This window comes from Paramormyrops kingsleyae, chromosome 6 (genome assembly GCF_048594095.1).
Source record: "Paramormyrops kingsleyae isolate MSU_618 chromosome 6, PKINGS_0.4, whole genome shotgun sequence".
Lineage (NCBI taxonomy): Eukaryota > Metazoa > Chordata > Actinopteri > Osteoglossiformes > Mormyridae > Paramormyrops > Paramormyrops kingsleyae.
In genome coordinates this window covers 5449870-5470157 of record NC_132802.1, presented here as the reverse complement: position 1 = coordinate 5470157, position 20288 = coordinate 5449870, and the positions used below count along the sequence as shown (strand labels likewise).

The following is a 20288-nucleotide window of genomic DNA, read 5'->3' as shown; positions in this document are numbered from 1 at the left end:
TCCTTGGAACACCAAACTGTGGAAGACTGTGAATTTACAATGTTTTCCTTGAGACGTGAAGGAAGAGTCCGTTAACAGGAAATGTGCCGGTAATTTTCTGCAAGTACATTTTCCGTTTTTTGCTGGATTTTTTTTTGTTTTACAGTTTACAGTTAGTTTGTAAATTACTCGAATTTGTATTATAGAGATAAACAAACTAGGCTATACATGATTATGGCTTCCATGTAAGCACACCCGATTAACAAAAACAGCATAGAAAAACTTACCTTTTCATTTAATTTCCAGTGTTTCAGCAATAGTTCTTGGAGAAGTGGCGAAATTCACGTCCCATAATGCACTGAATTTCCCGGTAACACTGCTGTAAATACGTTGAAAGCAACGAAACTTCCCACAATGCCTAGCGTTTTACAGTACAATGCTGTAAATACACGAATACAGTCATTTACTGGTTTAAAAATACAGCAATTTTTTACAGTGTGACAGTGCATGTCTGGCATCCTGTTAACTGGTTGTGTGGTGATGACAGACTCAAATGCTGGGATGTCCTTCAACTTTAAATGCACTAGTTAACTGTTTTATCTCATGAATCAGAGCTGTATTTAATGTCCCTTATAGAAAGACAGCCTAGAATTTTCTCTGCTGTTTTGTAACTGCATACTCTTTCCATGCATGTTATAAAGGAAACTTGTTTTATTTGACTTTTATTTTCATTCATAGTTGTTCACTCAAGTTTCCAATAATAAAAGTAAAATCTGCAGTTTATGAAATAAACTGCACACTGTGGTGTACAAAAACTTTTGACTGGTAGTATATTTTTGAGCTTTAGAACGTATCACGCAATCAAATAGCTGACCCATTAAGTATAGGTCTTACACTTGCAATCGGGGAGACTGGGGACAATTCCCCGGGGGGCGCTTAACTGTTGTCCCGCTGAGAAACACATTAATTTGACAAATTTCATATTTGGCCGGTCTGAACTTAAAAATTGTAAAACAATGCTTCCGAAGCTTAAAAAGCGACTTTTCTCGCACAGGCACGCACGCACACACACACACACACACACACACACACGATAGACCACGATTGCTCAGCATAGATATAGGAACGAAAATACGCGGCACGCGCGAGAGTGCGATCGCTTGTCATTTATGGGTGACCGCAGTGAGCGGGTGCAGAGGTGTCACAAATGGAAGTTCCTCAAACGATAGGATAGCTGCAAAAGTCGAGCTGCTTTAACAGTTCAATGTGCTATTTATTATTTATTTTCTTCTTGAAATGTCAGTAATAAATGCATCTGGATAATAAGACTTAACTGTGACATTATTTATGAAGCTTTCCCCAGAACAAGCACAAAATGGCCTTTGGTGTAATACTCCAGGGCTGAAAATTAGTGCCACTCCGTGCCTGATTACGCATCTTGCAATAAGGATATAGTAACTTAAAAGCAGGGTTCTTATAAAAAATAATATTGACGCTGACCGCATGCATAAATAAGCAACTGGGTACTAAATTAAATGGGAGTATAGGCACCATGAAACTTACGAGGTCCAAAGAACAAATTGGCAGTGATAAAGAGTACAATTTTGATACATTATATACGTCATGTGCTATCTATACACATCAATACAGAGCACAAATAGTAATAACTCAGTTACTACTGATAATTCATTAATTCATTAATGATTAACAAACATGAGATCAGTATTAACTATTAATGTAATTCCTGACTTGCCACTTAAGTTGTTACTCTAAAGGTGCACAGAATTAACAGACATAATAACAAATATATAGCACCGATTCTTGACACTTTGGCAAAAACATGTCCCACTAAGAAAAGTGCTCATTCTGTAGGAAATTAATAAAATTTTCATGAATAAAAAGAATCAAGGTTATAATTAGGGGGCCCTTTGCACATATGTAAGATTCTTTTATAGGCTTATCTTTTATTATATGTTGGCCCATTGCCTACAAAATCAGTTGTCCTCAGATAGGGGATAATCATTTCAACTTGATTAAAAAAACAAAAAGTAATAATTGATCTGAATAATATCTTTTCCGCATGAAAGAGTACATTGTAATATGTATTAAAACCTACAAACAGTGAGTTTTGAACAATATTTACTATTACTTTGTGGTTGCTCAAAATGCGTCCCACATATTCGTCACCACCGTCAAATATTTATAAAAAGCAATACAATTAGCTACAAGGTCAACCCCATTCCTGAGGACCCCATTTTCAAACCTTCAGCTCTACTGTATGCTTCAAGATCCCTCAAGCTCCTGTAAGTTTGCTATTTTCTCTTAAACTTGTTCATATTTTTGGACACTGATACTGTCACAACCATAACATGTCAACACCGTCTCTTTTGTAAAAAAAAAAGTATAATATTATAGATTATGACATAAATGTATACTTTTTACGAAGAGGTCTGAAGTAGCTAGCAACAGAGGGGAAACAAAATGGCTAATGTGAACAGCTCATGCATATCATGTGAAAGAGCAGGTTTTTGTCGCCACCGTCAGACGTCACTACCGTCAGGTTTTGACAGTGGTGACAAAAACCTCCAAAGGGTCCTTAACGGAGGCTAAAATATAATTGTTGATCACAATAAATACCAATATGACCTGTGATGTTTCATTAACCTATTTTATATTTTTTATTTATGTAATTCCCCCTATATTTCTCCCATATCGTCCAACCCTAGGGGAGGGGGGTGCCTTCCCTCTCTCTCTCAATTCACTATTATGCCATGTTCATTTAGCTTACGTCGTCCAACATCCACAACATTCCCCCAAATCATACCCCCCCCCCAAATCATTACACTCAGCTTTGACTTTATGTTGACAAAAACAAAGTAATAACTGAAAAATGCCCATTTTATAAAAAAAATACAAAATGAGGAGGTTGCACCGGTACATTGCTGAACAGCCAAGACCTTGGTCTATAATGATATACCTTCATATTTTGTAATTTAAGTAATTTTTTATTTTCCGAATTAAAATCTGTTTTATCCAATTTCCCAAGAATCAGTGATAGTAATTGCTTGAGTAGAAGCGTCGCGATTCATTAAAGATGAATTAACATGAAATCAGTATGTAACTAAGATTTAGTCTGTGGTTAAATAATACAAAAGTAATAGAATAATTCTACATTATTTGCGCCCCTTCAAACTGTTACCGAAGAATGTAATAAATGTTTCCGCAAAAATTACGATTCAGAATCTTAATACTTAAACATTGCATTTTCCCTAAAGTAATGACCTCTACTAGCTTCGTTAAATAATAACGAACAGGATTTCAAGGTTAATTTATGGAACACTTACCTGAAAAATGAGACAGAAAAAGAGGTATGGACAATAGCAGCGAACATGCATTGTGAAAAAAATCTTCAACAAACTATAAAAATTCAAAAGCCAATATTTCAGAGGCAAGCAGTTCTCAATGTGCTATTCGGACAAAGAGAAACGTCGTTAGACGTACTGCAAACGCATCAGTCAAAGGGTCTTTTTAAATTTATACCGCGCTATGAGTCACGCTATATGAGTCATTCGATTTCCTTTTAAAGACATAGATATTCCTGCAATCTGGAGGCCGGGGATCCATCCATTTCTGATAACCTAAAGCCCTGAGCAACATCATTGGTGCGTATGAAATACATCATACTAAAAGTACACCGATTAATAATTAAATAGATACCAGATTCCATTCAACAATTGTCTCCGGGTGGTTTTCTGTTTAGGTCTATATCAATGCATTTACACTGTTAATGGGGAAAAAGAAAACACAAAATACCATTGATGAGACTTATTCTTGGAAAATTGTTATACTTTACTTAGAATAACTTACAGTTCATTAATGTTTTATCTTAATTGACCGGAATAACAGTGATGTTAATCCAGAGGGTCACGAGCCTTTCAACGCCCCTGTGTTAAACGATAAATACTTTAATGTTTAAAAAGCTCGGATAGTTTCACGGAACCATGTCCTTCCCTGTGGTGTAGTCTCTGGTCTACAATTTTAATAATAGGAAACTGAGAACTTCATCAGCAGTTGATATTATTTTTGTCTCTGTCTTAAGTGTTCCTAAATTCGTTCGTATTCTTTTTCCAAATCAATAAACTAATTCTTAGAAAAGGAAATGGACAGGAAGGAAGTGTATGTATTCTTCTGCAACTTTACTTTAAATCAGTGGTCACCAAGCCTGCTCCTGGAAATCCACCACCCTGCAGAGCGTAACACACCTGATCTACTGTATAATACTCAATGCACAGTATGCTCCTATAACCTTGGCTATTAGTTTACTTCCAGGAACAGAAAGCCCCTGGTCAGAAGTTACTGCAACTTACTCAGAATTCATTGATACTGGAATCTTGCAGTGAATGGGTTTTAGCCCCTAATTTTAGCCCCTAATTTCTCTGTGGCTGCATTCATTCTGAAAGTGCTTACGGCTTTCATCTTTACGATAAAGTACTCACCAAAATACTTTCTCAGACTGTATAATGCAAATTTCAATGTGGGGAAACTCTATTATGTACCACTTCCGACACATTTGCATGCTTCTGTGAGTGTTTTAAACTATTTTCATTCTTATTGTATTTTTAATCTGTACACTCGGGAGGGGGAGTTCCTGCTTTATGCCCTGTCTTTCCTGGGGTAGGCCTCAGATTTTTGATGCCCCATAGTGCATAAGCAGAGTCATGGAAAACAGATGGATGCATGTCTGCATGGTTATATATTCTTTCACAGTATTTTTATATTCAGGAAAATCACTAGCACTTCCCTAAGAGCAGCACGCTTGGCAAACATACAGTCATTCTAAGGTTTTACATATCAGGGCATAATTGAAAATCATCTGGTCCTTAGCAGGTCTTACAATTAGGAAAATACAACCTCAGATGAACAACAACACATGACATATTACACCATGTCATTAGTTATTTAACAAAGACTAAGCCAAAACGCAGGAACAATGTGTGAAAAAAGGGGGCCGTATGTAGCTCAGCTGGCTTAGTCTCGGTGCCTGTGAACTGGGAAATGCCAAACAACTTGAAGTCCATCATTCTACAGTGATAAAGATTAAGTGGAAGACATGCAAGGCAGTTGCCAATCTTCCCACAGGGTGGACGTCCCAGAAAATTCACCCCAAGGTCAGACCGTGCAACGCTCAGAGAAATTGCAAAAAGTCAAGAGCTGCATCTCAGACTATACTGAACTGAGTTAGCATGTTAAATGTTGTGTGTGTGACAGTATGACAGTACAATTAGAAAAACATTGAACAAGGATGGCTTGTTTGGAAGGGTTGCCAGGGGAAAGTCTCTTCCCTCTAAAAATAACATGGCAGCATGGCTTAAGTTTGCAAAGTCGTATCTGAACAAAAACAAAACTTCTGGAACAGATTAAATGTCCTTCGGAGAGATGAGGTAGAGGTGTTTGGTCATAATGCACAGCGCCACATTTGCTGAAAACCAAACACAGCATATCAGCACAAACTACTCATATTAACTACCAAGTATGGTGGTAGAAGGGTGATTTGGGCTTGTTTTGCAGCCACAGGACCTGGGCACCTGCAGTCATTGAGTCGACCATGAACTCCTCTGCATACCAAAGTATAGTAGAGTCAAATGTAAGGCCATCAGTCCGACAGCTAAAGCTTGGCCGAAATTGGGACAATGATCCCAAGCACACCAGCAAATCTACAACAGAATGGCTGAAAAAGAAAAGAATCAAGGTGTTGCAATGGCCCAGTCAATGTCCAGACCTCAATCCGATTGATTTGCTGGGGCAGAGCTTTAAGAGATCTGTGCATAAACGAATTCCCACAAACCTCAGTGAACTGAAGCAACAAAGTAAAGAAGAGTGGGTCAGAATTCCTCCACAATCATGTGAGAGACTGATAAAGTCATACAGAAAATGAATACTTCAAGTTATTACTGCTAAAGGTGGTTCTACAAGCTACTGAATCATCTGGTGTACAGACGCTCCTCTACTTACGAACTTTCGGACATACGAATGAAGAGGACTGTAAGTCCAAATTGTGTTCATTGGGCTCCTGTTTCCTGTCCGCAACATCATTTTTTCTCTGCGCGCCAGTTCCGCCTAGTATGACTTCTGGCCGCTACTCCCGCCGCGCAGCAGTGTAGCGTGCGTACTCCCAGCATCCTAATTGTTAGTACTTGCATATACCCTTAAAATGATGTTGAATAATGACTTACGAACATTTCAAATTGTGAATGGCCGTTCGGAACGTAACTCGTTTGTAAGTAGTGTAGCGTCTGTACTTAGTTTTTCACACATGCAATTTCTAACATGAGGTTAGATTTAAATGATTTTTGAACCTGGTAAGGACAAGATTATTTTTTTTTATCATGTCCTGATACATAAAACCATAGAACTGAAAGAGGGTGTCATTTTTTTTCACATGACGGAATATTTTTTGTAATATGTTCCTAGATATCAGTGCATATTTTGTTACATACAAGTTGACGGTCATCTCTGGCTTTAGAAAGTTGCTTCTGCCCCCTACCTGGCTGGTTTTTGGTTATTCCTCTGTATCCTGCTGCACCTTGTTCTTGTGTCATGTCTTAGAAACTTTGAGCCTGGAAGCCTCTTGCCTTGCAGTATAACCTACTGCCAGAACCAGGATTCAAAAATGCAGATATTTTTTTAAAATATAGAGTGGTCTTCTATTTATTTCCCAGAGCTGTTTGTGTCTCAAGTGAAACCGGGCCAGTGAGTTTTTTTTGGGGGGGGGGGGGGGGCGTGGCTAGGATGATGATATGGATTCCCCAGAGCGATCCATGACTGTCAAGGTTCCGGGCGGCTCGGGCACAAAAAGGGTGGACGACCCACTAGCGGCTCCAGGAACAGAAAAGTGGTTTATTAAAGAAAACAGAAAACACTACAAAACCAAAAAGGACCACGAGGGTCAAAAACTGAAAGGGATTAAACAAGACTAAATAACAAAAACCAAATACACGTTGAACACTGAAAATATCAAAACCATCAAACATCGGCACCATCGGAACCATCGGAACCACAACAACACACAACACAGAAAATGAACCACTGAGGAACTAAACAGAAGCAGGAACTAAAATACTAAAGGGGTAACGAGACTAACACAGGAGAGGTGAGACTAATTAACAGAGACTAGGGAAACAGGGCACAGGTGAAACTAATAACTCAAAGGAACTAAAAACAGGGAAACTAAGAACTAACCAAGGACACAGGGAAACAGAAACCAACACTAGGGCATTAAACAGGTAAAGACACAAGCAGGGGCACAAGGAACAAAACCAAAACCAACTACAAAATCAGACACAAGAACTAAAGAAACTCAAATGAAACACTAGGGAGCAAAATACAAAAACAGAGGAGGCGGGAGTCAAACCCAGGACAGAAGGTACACAGATAACCACATGCTCAACACATTGAGCCACATGACCAGACAGGTAACAGAGGAGAACAAAGACTAACATGAAGGACGGGATGACCAGCAACGTCTGCTGGTCAAACAGGGAAGGGACACAGTAGGACCACAGCAGGGGCTGACCCTGACACATGACACACTATTGATAAAGGAACACAGAGCTAAAACAACATATCAAATACTGAACTACTGTTATACACCTAGTGGGCATCCCTTGTCAAATTTATGTCATCTGTGATTATTAATGAATGCAATAAATGTATTGTTCTAAAGCTCAGAAATAAACAGCTATGGATATATACAATATTTGGATGCTCTGGATTAGGCTGTATTGTCATCAAGACTGTTACAGATGGACGTTTAGTTGTATAATTATCTAAAAACAAATACCTGTTCATGAACAATTTTTTTAAGGGAACCAATAAGTAGCTTGCAGAACACTTTTTAGGATCAATTATGTTCATTCTATATTTTTTCTTGCTTAAACCTGTGTTCATTGGCGCAGTACAAGAAATGGGTAAATTTCACTTTCTTTCTGATGATGAGAGTAGATGTGAAAGGTGAATGAATGCCGTAGAGAATAGTCATCCCCCCCTCCCCCGTTTATATAATAATATATTAGTGTATATTTTCATCCAGAGTGACATACAGTTGAGGATGCAGGGCCAGGCAGTCTCTGGAGTAAAAATGGTAACCACCCCCCTGAATAAGGGCCCCACTGTGAAAATCACTCTGCTGATCTAATATCCTGTGTGTGTGTTTTTTTTTTGTTTTTTTTTAAGGTGTGACCAAAAACAATCATCCCACTCATTTAACTGGATAACACTTTGTTGAGTTTGCTTCTCACTTTTTTTTGTTGTACTAAAACAGTGTCGGGCGTCTTTAAGGACTGAATAGAGAGGTGTCAGTTTTCCTAACTGACTCCTGGTGTGGGACGTCCTTGTGTATCGTTTCCCTAGTAACGGAACTAAGCTAAGATCGCAAGACATGTCTCTGAAAAGTAAACTGTGAAAAGAAAAGAAACGTATCTTAAAACACTGTTTGTTTTTTGTATATTGGTTCAGAGGTGGAATCGGTACATTTTAAAGGCCATCGACGATAAGTTTATAGATCCTCCCTAATGTGAGTAAGACAATTTAAACAGTTTTGAAAAGAATATCTAATTTAGATCATGTGTTTCATTTCTGCGTTTAATTACTGAGAAGCGTCATGCGGTCTTAGTCACTAAAACGCCAGAAGCAAAATAAGCTTTTACATCACCTGACATTATGACTATCGTATCAGCGTCTTCATGGTTTCCGTAAATTAGATCTACGCGTAAACAACATCATCTCTTGCTCATAGTAGAAATAATCATAAAATTACGAAGCACGGACAAACAGAAGCGCATACAGACATTACGAGAAGGTAACCGATTACTATAATCATTCATTCAACATTCGTAACTAGGGTTGAAAGCCGCCAATTATAATACGGGATCGCCCAGTATAAAACGGGAGGCAGCGGTTTATTTTCCATTGCGGGACGATTTTTAATAGTAGAAATAACTACTCCAAGACTAAAAGGTTTATGCATAGTTCACAGCCCATTTTAATGCCTTTATATTTGGACATATAAAAACGTTTTTAAAATGTCGAAAGGACTCGATTTTTTGTAGCAAAACACAAAAAAAAATCCCTTTTTTTTGTTGCAAAACCATACCTAATTTTTAGTAACCACATGTTTTTTACAAGTGACCTACATAATTTTTGTCTCATAAAAGAGAACCATAGGAACAAGACGTGTATCTACCTTTTTGGCAAAGGAGTGTTTGTTTAAGGATAAACACGTGGTCTCCAGTAAAAGACTAAATAATAATAATGCTTTAGAATAATAGCCGAGCTGCCAGCCTCTATAGGTCCAGCATTTTTCTATGGACAATGAAGACAATGAAAGTGCATCTACTGTAATCCATTTGTAATCTACAACAGGCGGATTTCTTTCTAATTTAATGTTATCGCACATATATTTTTTCTTAAAGTGATGTTTTCAGGTACTTATTATTCAAGTACATTATTTATGAATTGGCTGCATTTCTTAAAAAAAGTTTTTTTCAAGTCGCATAATTTTCCATACATTTGAATACATTCTAAAATACTTTGAACAAGACGAAACAATTTTGTGAGGGTTGTTTGACAAAAACCGAGAAATCGTGATGAATATGTGTCAGGAGGCCAGCACAGAAGACCTATGCAGGGAGACAGGAAACCAAGAGAGTGACCCGACTCTGTACATTATGGGTGAGCAGGGGCCACGCTTGTGAGGCAACGGATAGAGAGGCTGGATTCTAGTCTCAAAGCTTGGCTCAGTATTTATGGGGAAACCAAGGCAGTGAGAGTGAAGGAATGAGCCGGCAAAGGTCTGGCTGCTGGTTTCTGTCAATGTTGATCCCTGACAACTTTCCTTCCTCTCTGTTTAAGATGGAGTCTGTCAAACCCGGAGCTGGCCGGGGCAACGAGGAGGACGTAACGCGTCGTTCTGCCCCGCTGGAGGGGAAAAAAGCTACTTCAATGGACAATTCTAATAATCTAGCTGTGGAGCTAACGAGAGCCTTGACCTTTCTGCTCTCAAAGCCAGAGAGTCCCAAAAGCCTGCATCTCTACATGCAAGCTTTCCGAGAAAATAAAACAGAGACTGTAAGACTGATCAGGGTCAGACAGACTCAGCACCTGCCCATAATACTGACAGCATTCGTGGAGCAAACGGCCCAGCATATCAGCAGGCTCCTGGCTGAGAAAGAGCTCACTGGTGACACAGGGCATGAGGAGAGATCAAAGCTGGAAGAGGTGCATGAAAGTCTCTGTTTCCTGGCAGCCATCGGCCCAAGGGACTCCCAGGTGCAGGAGCTGAGAGCCTTGGTTTTGTTCCACCTGCACAGGTTTGGAGAGAGTGCAGAGGCGTGTTCCCTTGCTCTTCGAGGACAGGATGTGCAGCTGGATCCTGATGCAGAAGGAAACGGGGAAACTTTCCAGCAGCTGCCACCAGAGAGGAGGGCCCGCCTTTTGGTCAGTAGGGCAGCCGCTAATTTCTCCGCCAGGGATAAAGGAGCTGAGACTTGTAAGGATCTGGGAGAAGCCTTCGGCGTCCACCCTGCCAGCGCGAGGCAGCAGTTCCACAGACTGCTTTCCAGCCAAGCCACAAGGGCGGTCGTCTGTACAGAGATGAGGCAGGAGGCAGAACGGGGGCTGCTGCAGTACAGGGAGGCAGTGCTGGCACGGTCTGACCTGCGCTCTTCTCAGGGTGTGGAGCTGCTGGACCCCGTGATCACCCAGCTGCAGGCCTTGTGTCACCTGGAGCCAAACGGAGGTGGGCGGGAGCTGCGCGTGCGCTTAGCCGACGGCCTCCTGCTGCGTGGGGAATTTAAGGAAACACTGTCCATCTGCAGCCAGCTGATTAGCGCCTCCTCTACCTGCCAGAGCTACCAGAATACTGTGCATGTGCTTCGGGGTTATTCCTGCCTTCTCTCCGGGGACCATCAGGGGGCGCTGGAGGACTTCCAGGCAGTAATTGAACACAGCGCCCCCCATCCTCCCAGTTGTGTGCGGGCACTCTGTGGCCGAGGGCTCCTGCGCATGCTGGGTGGTTCCCACTACCTGACGGCCCTGGATTATATGACCGCCAGTCGGCTTCAACATCAGGACGCGGCTTTGGCAGTGCGGTGCCTTGTGCCCTGGAACTGCCGGGGCCTGCTGTGTACCGTGCTGCTGGAGCAAGGGCGCGCCATTCTGGAGGGGGCAGGCAGCCAGATGGTCTCATGCATGCCCACATTACACTCAGAACGCGGGCAGAATGATCAACAACAATCAGCGGAGGGCAAAGACAGCTACTCCCCTGCCAAAGAAGGGTACTGTCCTCCACATATTATTCACCTTAACCATTTCCATTTGCCATTCCATTCCTATTCAGGGTCACAGAGGGGCATAGCCTATTACGGACACTATGGACCAAAGGCAGGGAATAACCCACACAACCCATCATGTCTATTTGTTTAGCAGATGCTTTTGTTCAAAGCTACATTCAAGAGAGGCAGTTAATGCATGAAAAGCATTTATCTGTAATGGAACCGCCTTTGAGGTTACAAGCTGGCCTTCCAAAGAATGATGAGTAACAAGTGCAACTTAGCCCTCTAGACAGAGGTACACAAACATTGTTAGAACTTAACATCAAAAAGGCTAGTCAGATCAAAACCCGTGCGAGTTACAGGAAAAGGGCACCCTGTGTGAGAATGTGGCCCACTGAGACCATAACAATGCAACAGTGAATGAAAACAGAGGGAGGGTCAGCGCTAGGATGAGTTTGATGAAGTGTTCACGCAAGAAATTGGTCTCGAGATGTTTCTTAAAAGTTGTCAGCGGCGCTGCTGACTGGATATGATTCGGCAACTTGTTCCGTCATCAAAGAACCACGGATGGAAAATGTCTAGACTGAGACTTGTTTTCAAATGTTGAGATCAGCAGCTGATGATAGCTTGCAGAATGTGTAAAATGAGAGAAAATGTAGAGGAGCAACCTGGTTTAGACATGTACCATTATATCATAGGTTCTGGATGCACCAAGGACTTGAACTTAAATCGGCGTGAGCACATAGGGAGCCAAAGCAGAAAGACAATCAGATGAGAGGATTTCAGATGCTGGATTGTGAATCATCTGCATTGGTTTTGCCAGCACATTTTGGCAGAGTTACAGTAATTAAAGTGAGGTGGCAAGTACTGATACATAAGGTCTGATCGTCCTGATTTCATATAAATAAATGTAGAAGATCAGGAAATAGCTGCAATGTGGTTAGCAAAGGATATCTGTCATCAGAATTACCTTTAGGTTTCTAGCAAACCTTGACAGGGACAATGTTGATGATCTAAGCTGGAAAATACGGCGGTCTGCTTTGAAAGGAAAGACAAGGAACCTGTTCTTTGAAATGTTCAGGTGGAGATAGTGATTCTTCATCCGCCTTCCGAGTTCTGCAAGACACACGGCAATCGAAGCTGAGACTCTGACGTCCTCTTGAGGAACGGTTAGGTACAATTGGATGCCGTCTGCAAAATAGTGGTAGGAGAAGCCATGTGACTGGATGATTGGACCTAGAGAGGTACAGTGTAAGAAAAAGAGACGGGGGGGGCAAAAACTGAACCTTAAGGCACAGCATTGCTCCCAACGTCACCTAGAAGGATCTACTTGACAAGTAACAATGAGATCATCTCAGAGAATTCCCCATGACGCTGTGTCAAAGGGTGCAGGTCCAGCTGGAGAATAACAGATGACAAAGATACAGCTCTTGCTGATCACAGGGTGTCCACATCTTGGCGGAGAGTCCAGCATTGTCCTTATCTGTTTGATTTGTGTGTCTGTTGTTGCCATGGGAGTAGAATCTGGGTGCATTAGCTAGTGCCTGGTTGTGCCCACTGAGCCCTGTCCTCCTGGGTGTGGTTAGGGCCCTTCTGGGGGTGCATGCCCTGGCCACGCTGCTGATGGAGCTGGAGCCCAGCACGGATGCCCCACGAGTCCTGGCAGCGGATGCCCTGTACAGCCTGCACCGCCCGGAGGAAGCCCACCGCTTGTTGCTGTCCGCAGGGCATGCCCAGGGCCGCTCACCCCTATTGGCCCGCCTGACCCTGCTGCAGCTGCACCGTGGCTTTCTGTACGACGCGAACCAGGTGGGTGATGCTGTTCCGGGGAGGAAGAAAATGAGCGACGCAGACGGAAACCTCCCTCAATCCCTACAGCTGAGATCCAAAAATGTCCCATTGCCCTGATTTTGCATTGTAAATGTTATGAATATTCCTAAAATTAAGATAAAACCTCACTCCTGTGATCGTTTTTGTCTTTTTTGTCAGATTAAGTAAAAAAAAAAAAATAGTTATTAGTATATTTTCAGATTTCCCCCAAAAATACTATTTCCCAAAGTTACAGTTAAAACCTCACCTCAGGGTACAACAGTAGAACCCTTCCGAGGGCTTGAGAGTCCAGGTAGTTAACCCTCCACATCACCTGCTGTCCAGCTGCTCAAGAAGCTGATCCAATGTGGTGACACCAGCTGCTTATGCCCCCTACTGGCTGTGGCATCTCCAGAGGACCGGGCCTTGCTGCAAAGACACTGTCATGCGGCAGCCGAGCGCATTTTGGCAGCCCCAGGGAAAGAGCAGGATGTCAGGGAAGCGATAGCATACCTGTCTATTGCCATCATCTCCTCAGGTCAGCATTTGCAGACTTTGATTGGGTCTCAGGACCCATTCAGTGGATTAGTGCATTGTACAGAGAGATTTATTTTGGTTCAAAATAATAAAAACAGAACATACAGCGCTCACAGAAAATCTTGGGACACTTGCTTAATTTAGTAGAAATTGCAAATTTATTGGTGCTTAAAAAAAATCACAACTTTATTAATTTGTTTGTTAATTTGTAATTAATCAACCAGTAGTTTTAAGTAAAACATTGATTTCAAGTAGTAAGAAACTGAAACCCAAAATACTGTTCAAAAAGAGCTGTTCTGAGTTAAGTTAAATGACAACAGTCTCATTGGGTGCTTTTTAATTAGTAATTTAATTAGCCTTTGAAATAACATAAAACAGTAAATGCTTGTTTAGTACCCCTTTGCGAGCCAATGACTATAACTACAATTAATAGCAAAATGGCAATTATGAATGAGTCAGACAAAGAAATTGACACTTCAAAACAAAATGTCCGTGTGGAAGATATGTGTAGATATGTTAAACATTTGAATCCTCAGAGTGATTCTACTCCATTGGGCCCTTGATCAAGGCCCTTAACCTGCGATTGCTTCCTCCTGGGTATGACTTTAATCTACATCCAACCCTGTAAGGACGTCCTCCAACTTACAGGGAATAACTTGGGGGTAGGTGGCAGGATTGGCCCTCCAGCCACTGGAAAAAACCTCACACTGGTCCATTCGGACTAGTGTGGTGCTGAGGTATCATCCCCCACATGGCTGCACTCAGGTTTCCATCCCTGAGGTGGGTGCAGCAACGCACTCTATCGGTGCATATGCTCCTTACCTGTCTCTCTCCTCTGTTAAACATTGTTTGTCAGTGGGGTTTTGATATGAGGCCTATGAGACTGCCACACTTTTACTGAATTATGCAAGCGTCCTTAGACTTCCAGTGAGCACTGCTGTTTGATTTATGTATTCTAAGCATAAAATGGCAATTTCCTGTTTACGGGTTTAGTGCAGGTGTAATTTAGTAATACTGCTCTCTGCAGGTGGAGAGGCAACCGAGTCTTTGCTGGCAAGGGGGCGATGCTATGCCCGAGTGGGACAGCACAAGACCGCCATCTTTGACTTCACGGCCATTCTGCGAGAGCACACTGAGCATGTGCAGGCTCGGTGTGGGAGGGGCTTCACATACCTGATGCTCAAGCAGCAGAAGGTATGGCACCATATTTGCCTCCTTCTATGAACTGACGCAAACTGGGGTTTCAACTCTTTAAACGATTGTAAATGTCTTAATGCTGTAATGGAAGTAATCATTTGGTGAAACACTAAACACTTTTTGAATCTGAAATTACACGGACGAATGAACAAGTAAACTCTTCACTAGAACAAATGTACCTGCAGCATTTTAATTATAGTCAACAAAATGAAGCCAAGTAGATACTGTTTGTTTTTCACTATTGATCAGGGCCCTACCACCTATTGTAGCAACTATTTTAGCTTTTGTTGATTCTTCCAAGAACACCAGGATTGTTCCTTCTTATTTCAAGCAAACAAATTTAGACCCAAATGTGTCTTCAAACTATAGACCCATTTCAAAGTTGCCTTTTATGTCTAAAATCCTGGAAAAGGTGGCAGCACAGTAACATACGGCTGTCTTGCAAGTGAACAGTTTGTAGGGCCAGTTCCAGGTCATGCATTTCTTTCTGCTGAATCTGTCCTTTTGAGGGTTTTTATTGCTGTTGATTCAGGTGATAGTTCTGCGTTGCTGCGTTTAGATCTTCGCTCTGTGTTTGATCCATCACATCACATTTTGATTAATAGATTGGGTGACTGGGTGAATATTTCTGGCTCTGCTTTCGAGTGGTTTAGATCTTACTTCTCATGCTTCTGTGGGTTATTTACGCAACATTAGTAAGCTGAGGGTAATTGTTTCTAACCAAGATATGGAGATGCGTATTCATGCATGTGTCTTCTCACTCTGACTGCTGTAATTCTCTGTTTTCCTCTCTCAATAAGGTGACTTCATGCTGCTTACAGTCAGAATGCTTCCACATGTCTGCTTACTACATCTGGCAAATGGTCCCATGTAACCTTATAGGATCCAGTTTTTAATTTTAATTAGTACTTTTAAGGTTTTTCATGTCCTGGCCTCGAGTTATTTACCTGATTTACTTTATTTGCACTGTGCTCTGTTGCTTTAAAGTCATCTGAAGAAAACGTGCTCACCGTCCCACATACTTGCCTGAAACCTCACGGTAACAGAGCTTTTGGGTATGGAGCCCCGGCTCTGTGGAGTGCATTGCCGCTGTCTTTGGGAAGTGCGGCCAGGGTGGAGTCTTTTAAAGAGCGGGTCAGATAATCTTGTTAAACAAGGTTTTAATAGATTGTAATCATATTTGCGCTGCCTACTATACTGCTGGATTTTCCATCTAGTCAGTTATATGCTGATTTGAGGAGTAACTAGAGGAGTAACTAGAGGCATTGTACTCAGACCATTGCTTATTGTCTTGCTGTTTATCGCCTCATCACCTGTTCCAATGATATTTTATTTTATTGTTGTAAAGCACTTTGTGACCTTGACTGTGACATGTGCTATATAAATAAATGTATCTTACTTAGTGAAAAAAAATAAAAATAATAATTATTATAATTATTATAGTGATAAGAAACATAACTTTGGTACAGGTTTTATTGTATTCCCTGGACAGGAAATACGTATTGTTTCTGGACCAGTCTGCCACTGGACTTTCTTGCTAGCATGTTAACTGTCAAGGGTTGCGCAAGCAATAAAAAATTTGGAGTTGCACTGGCTGTTGGGATTTGGGAATTCATGTAATACAGAAAGAACATCATCTGGTCGTAATATCAGTGTGTGCACAACAGTTCAGCGTGCTTGCTGCCTGAGCCACTCTGTCACTCAATTTTGTAATTTTTGCTATTGCTCATTTACTTTTTAATTTACCTTTTAACGGTATTGAACTTTATAGAACAGCATATAAAAAGCAAAACTCTCATTGTGAAATATGGATAAAAATGTTTGTCTTTTAATATATTAAAGTTTGAGCTTTGTACTGTTTGTGCCTGTTTTCCCAGGAATGCATGAGTGATGTGCTGGCAGCCCTCCAAGTCGATGTTGATGCTGTCACTCAGGAGATTCTATTGCTGAAGGGCAAGACCAGGAAACTTGTCTGTGATTGGCTGCATCAACACTGTAGGGCCAACCTCTCTGAGATCATTGGAGCCAATTCGATTCCTTGTGGGGAGCAGCCTCTCAGGCAAGCCTTTCTTATTGGAGGAATCCTGATGAAAACTGAATGCCTAGAGCCCAGGGGGAACCTCTTATACATCGATATATTAATCGCCAAAGGTAAGACAGAGGATTTTTCTCAATATGCGTATTTGACTGGACTTGTGTTCTCGTGTCCCCATTTTGTGTCATCTTCCATTGCCGAAGACCAGTTCCAATACACAAGAACAGAAGTGCAGAGGATGGTAAAAATCCCTGGATGTTGTTCTTGCCCTGCCCCAAATATCAACTGTGACACTGTGATTTGCATGCCTCAGATGATCCTCCTTCCTTCTTTCAGGTGATATAAAGGCAGCAGGTACACACCTGTGCAAAATCTTTGGCCAGGAGTCACAGGAGCCTGAAGCCCAGGGCAGGTGGGGGGTGGTGGAGGCGTGGCGACGGAACTTCCGGGCCGCAGCCAAGGGGCTAAGCGCGATGGCAGAGTCAGAGCCCGTCATCTTGGACTTCCTGCTTGCGCTTGTCAGCGCGGCTCACAGGAAGCCTCTGGCGCAGGTAGGCAGGGACGTGTCCGGCAACAGTGCATCCTCATAAAGCTTACGGGACCCCATGAGTCACACACTGCACACAAGTCAAATTATTAGGAACCCATTAAGGAGTCTAAATGCCACAGAGTCATTACACACTTCCAGGGAAGACCATCATTATCGTTTTCTTTTCACCGTCGGCAGCTGTGACTGAAGGGGATACACAAGCCCTAAACATTTGGAATATGGGTTGAAATGCTGTGTTTTTGACAGGCTTCCGCACATGAAGCCAGCTACTTCTCAATCTGTGGTCAGTGGCAGCGAGCGCTGGAGTTGCTCACTGTGGCGGTACGAGCGTCCGGGGAGGGCAGCCTGCTATACCGGCGGCAGCGGGCCGCCTGCCTGGCACGCCTCGGCCTCCACCAGCGTGCCACCTCTGACCTGGACCTAGTGGTGCATGGCCACAGAGAGCGCGGGGGCAAGAACCCCGAGATGTGGGCGGAGGACCTGTGTCGCCGGGGGCGGAGCCTGCTGCTGAGCTCACGTGAGGAGGCCGGCCTACGGGATTTCGCCGAAGCGCTGGAGATGCATGCGGAGCAGGCACTGCGCTGCATCGAGGACGGGCCCGGCACGGAGCACCTTGCGGACTGCTTCCTGCGGGAGGCCCTGCGGCGGGTGACGGAGCGGCAGTTGGGCCACACCTGGCGCTTGACGGAGAGTGGCCTGATGGTAGACGCCTGTCATGTGGGGCTGAGGCGCCTCAGGGCTCGGATCAAGCGAGAGGCTGCCGGCTCCTGCATCGTCCACTGACGAATGGGGCCCCCTGCAGGGCGGCAAGAGAAATTACATCCCCCCACACTGCCCAGATAGAGAGGCCCACTGGAAGTTCTCCCAGCCAGTCCAGCTGTCTCTTTGGGTTGCCAAAGCAAGGACCCACGAAACCTGCCAAGGGGGACTGATTCGTCCCGGTCAGGGTGACTAGTCTTTGACACTGTTATTTCAGTAATAGGCTGACTCGACTTTTTGGATTCATACACTAGAACAGTCCCCAGCCCCTCGCAAGACTGCAGTGACACACTGTACAGTGATGCCTCAGGCATTTAATATTATATGTAACATCTAAGGCATCCATAACATCTGCAACGAAATATTTTTTGAGGAAATGGAAGAGATGGAGGGTCATCATGAACATGTGTGGAGTTGGCCTCTTAGTGTCTGTGGTCAGGATCTAGAAAAAAGGTCATTCTCTCAGAGTGGGTGACAGGCTGGGGCATGGTCAGCCTGGGTACTTGGTGACAGGCTGGGGCTTGGTCAGTCTGGGTACTTGGTGACAGGCTGGGGCATGGTCAGTCTGGGTACTTGGTGACAGGCTGGGGCTTGGTCAGTCTGGGTACTTGGTGATAGGCTGGGGCTTGGTCAGTCTGGATACTTGGTGACAGGCTGGGGCATGGTCAGTCTGGGTACTTGGTGATAGGCTGGGGCATGGTCAGTCTGGGTACTTGGTGACAGGCTGGGGCATGGTCAGTCTGGGTACTTGGTGACAGGCTGGGGCATGGTCAGTCTGGGTACTTGGTGACAGGCTGGGGCATGGTCAGTCTGGGTACTTGGTGACAGGCTGGGGCATGGTCAGTCTGGGTACTTGGTGACAGGCTGGGGCATGGTCAGTCTGGGTACTTGGTGACAGGCTGGGGCATGGTCAGTCTGGGTACTTCTACCTGTTTTCTAGTCTTGTCATAAATCTGCCTTTTTTCTGGCCACAGAGTTTTTTAGTCTTACTCATCCACAGCCTTGTTAATATAAGTTAATATAAGTGTATATTAACACAGCGTGTACTTGTTCTTGCTTCTCTGAAGATTCAGCTTAGATCTAGTAGGCTACCACCTACTAGGAGAATGAGGCTAGACTTAGCCAGACACCAAGATCAAGCTGTTACTGATGAGTTTGTATGCAATTTGTGTGAAGAACTTGCAGACTTGGGTGCGACTGCTGACTCTGATGTGATGAGACCTTGAAGGTTGCCGAGGTTGTGTTGGTGTTGCCAGTGTTCCCAGAAGGAGGTGTTTCATCTCGGAGGGCACCCTGGATATTATCGAGAGGAGTCACAGCGCACGACTTGGTGGAAACTCCAGTCTGTACCGGGAACTGAGGAGGCCGGCTGTGAGGGCTCTGAGGCCAAAGAAGGGGGTGTTTTTTTTTAGACGAATCTGTCTGCGCCCACGTCCTGCTTAAAAAGGAATCGAAGCATTATGCACATCTGAATCTGTTCCTCGGAGACTTGCAGTCAGGGCGAGTTATGGAACGGTCCTTACGGAACGCGAGGAGTTCCGCTGTGTGGTGGGTGTGGTAACACGCTGCATCAGTGCATGCTCCCCAACCTGACATGACCTGTACACATAAAAATGTAACCAATAAGGATATTACCCACATGAAGCTGGAATTGTTTTGTTGGCTGTTTCGACACGCAAATCTAACAAAACTGGTCTTGACTGAATATTATTTCTTCTTTCTGAGGCTGCATTGAAAACGTAAATTAATTGTTTCCTCTATAAATAAATATTAGTAGATTTTCTTCCTGTAACTCCCTCAATTTTTATTTTGCATATGTAATAAATAACTTCTGATAGTAGGGAATTGGGCTGGCTGCTATCATATTATCACATCATTTAATTCTTAAACTTATAAAAAAAAATTCAGCTATGAATGAGATAAAGGTGACAGCTTGTTTATTATTGGCAAGAAGAGAAAATTAAAGAGCACCCAGCTTGTGACCAACACCACTCAACCTGTTCTTTTACCACCATTGATTTGCATTTACATTGTCTGTGCAAAGTTATTCTGTTAGTCAGGTGCTGTCAAGACAATCAAATACAGGAGGGGA

The 20288-nt window shown here is 43.1% G+C and overlaps 3 protein-coding genes across 4 annotated transcripts in view; 1 reads left to right on the top strand and 2 right to left on the bottom strand.

The window, feature by feature from the left end:
* The window catches only part of LOC111859081 (tumor necrosis factor receptor superfamily member 6B-like), a 15796-nt gene extending 12050 nt beyond the window's left edge, over positions 1 to 3746 (bottom strand). The window contains exon 1 of one of the 2 annotated variants that reach the window (XR_002841734.2): positions 267 to 574. Coding sequence is in view for 1 of the 2 variants with exons in the window: in XM_023841447.2 (XP_023697215.1) it covers positions 3324 to 3374 (51 nt within the window). In the remaining variant the exon portion in view is untranslated. Of the gene's footprint in view, positions 1 to 266; positions 575 to 3323 lie in introns of those variants that run through there. The other variant, XM_023841447.2, reaches the window with a different exon arrangement.
* LOC111859078 (epithelial membrane protein 3-like) overlaps positions 1 to 20288 on the bottom strand; it is a 234295-nt gene that overhangs the window by 170717 nt on the left and 43290 nt on the right. The window lies entirely within an intron of this gene.
* ttc34 (tetratricopeptide repeat domain 34) lies at positions 2230 to 20288 on the top strand. Its single transcript, XM_072713469.1, has 8 exons — positions 2230 to 2282; positions 9889 to 11312; positions 12896 to 13118; positions 13464 to 13656; positions 14683 to 14849; positions 16730 to 17003; positions 17224 to 17438; positions 17684 to 20288. Exons 2-8 carry the CDS (start codon positions 9889 to 9891, stop codon positions 18218 to 18220), a joined length of 3033 nt encoding a protein of 1010 aa, XP_072569570.1. The 5' UTR covers positions 2230 to 2282; the 3' UTR covers positions 18221 to 20288.

Bases quoted from the DNA above. Each gene is read 5' to 3' on its own strand.
- ttc34 (XM_072713469.1), top strand. From the start codon at position 9,889: ATGGAGTCTGTCAAACCCGGAGCTGGCCGGGGCAACGAGGAGGACGTA. The intron at 13,657-14,682 runs GTCAGCATTTGC...TGCTCTCTGCAG, and splicing joins TATTGCCATCATCTCCTCAG to GTGGAGAGGCAACCGAGTCT. The intron at 14,850-16,729 runs GTATGGCACCAT...CTGTTTTCCCAG, and splicing joins TGATGCTCAAGCAGCAGAAG to GAATGCATGAGTGATGTGCT.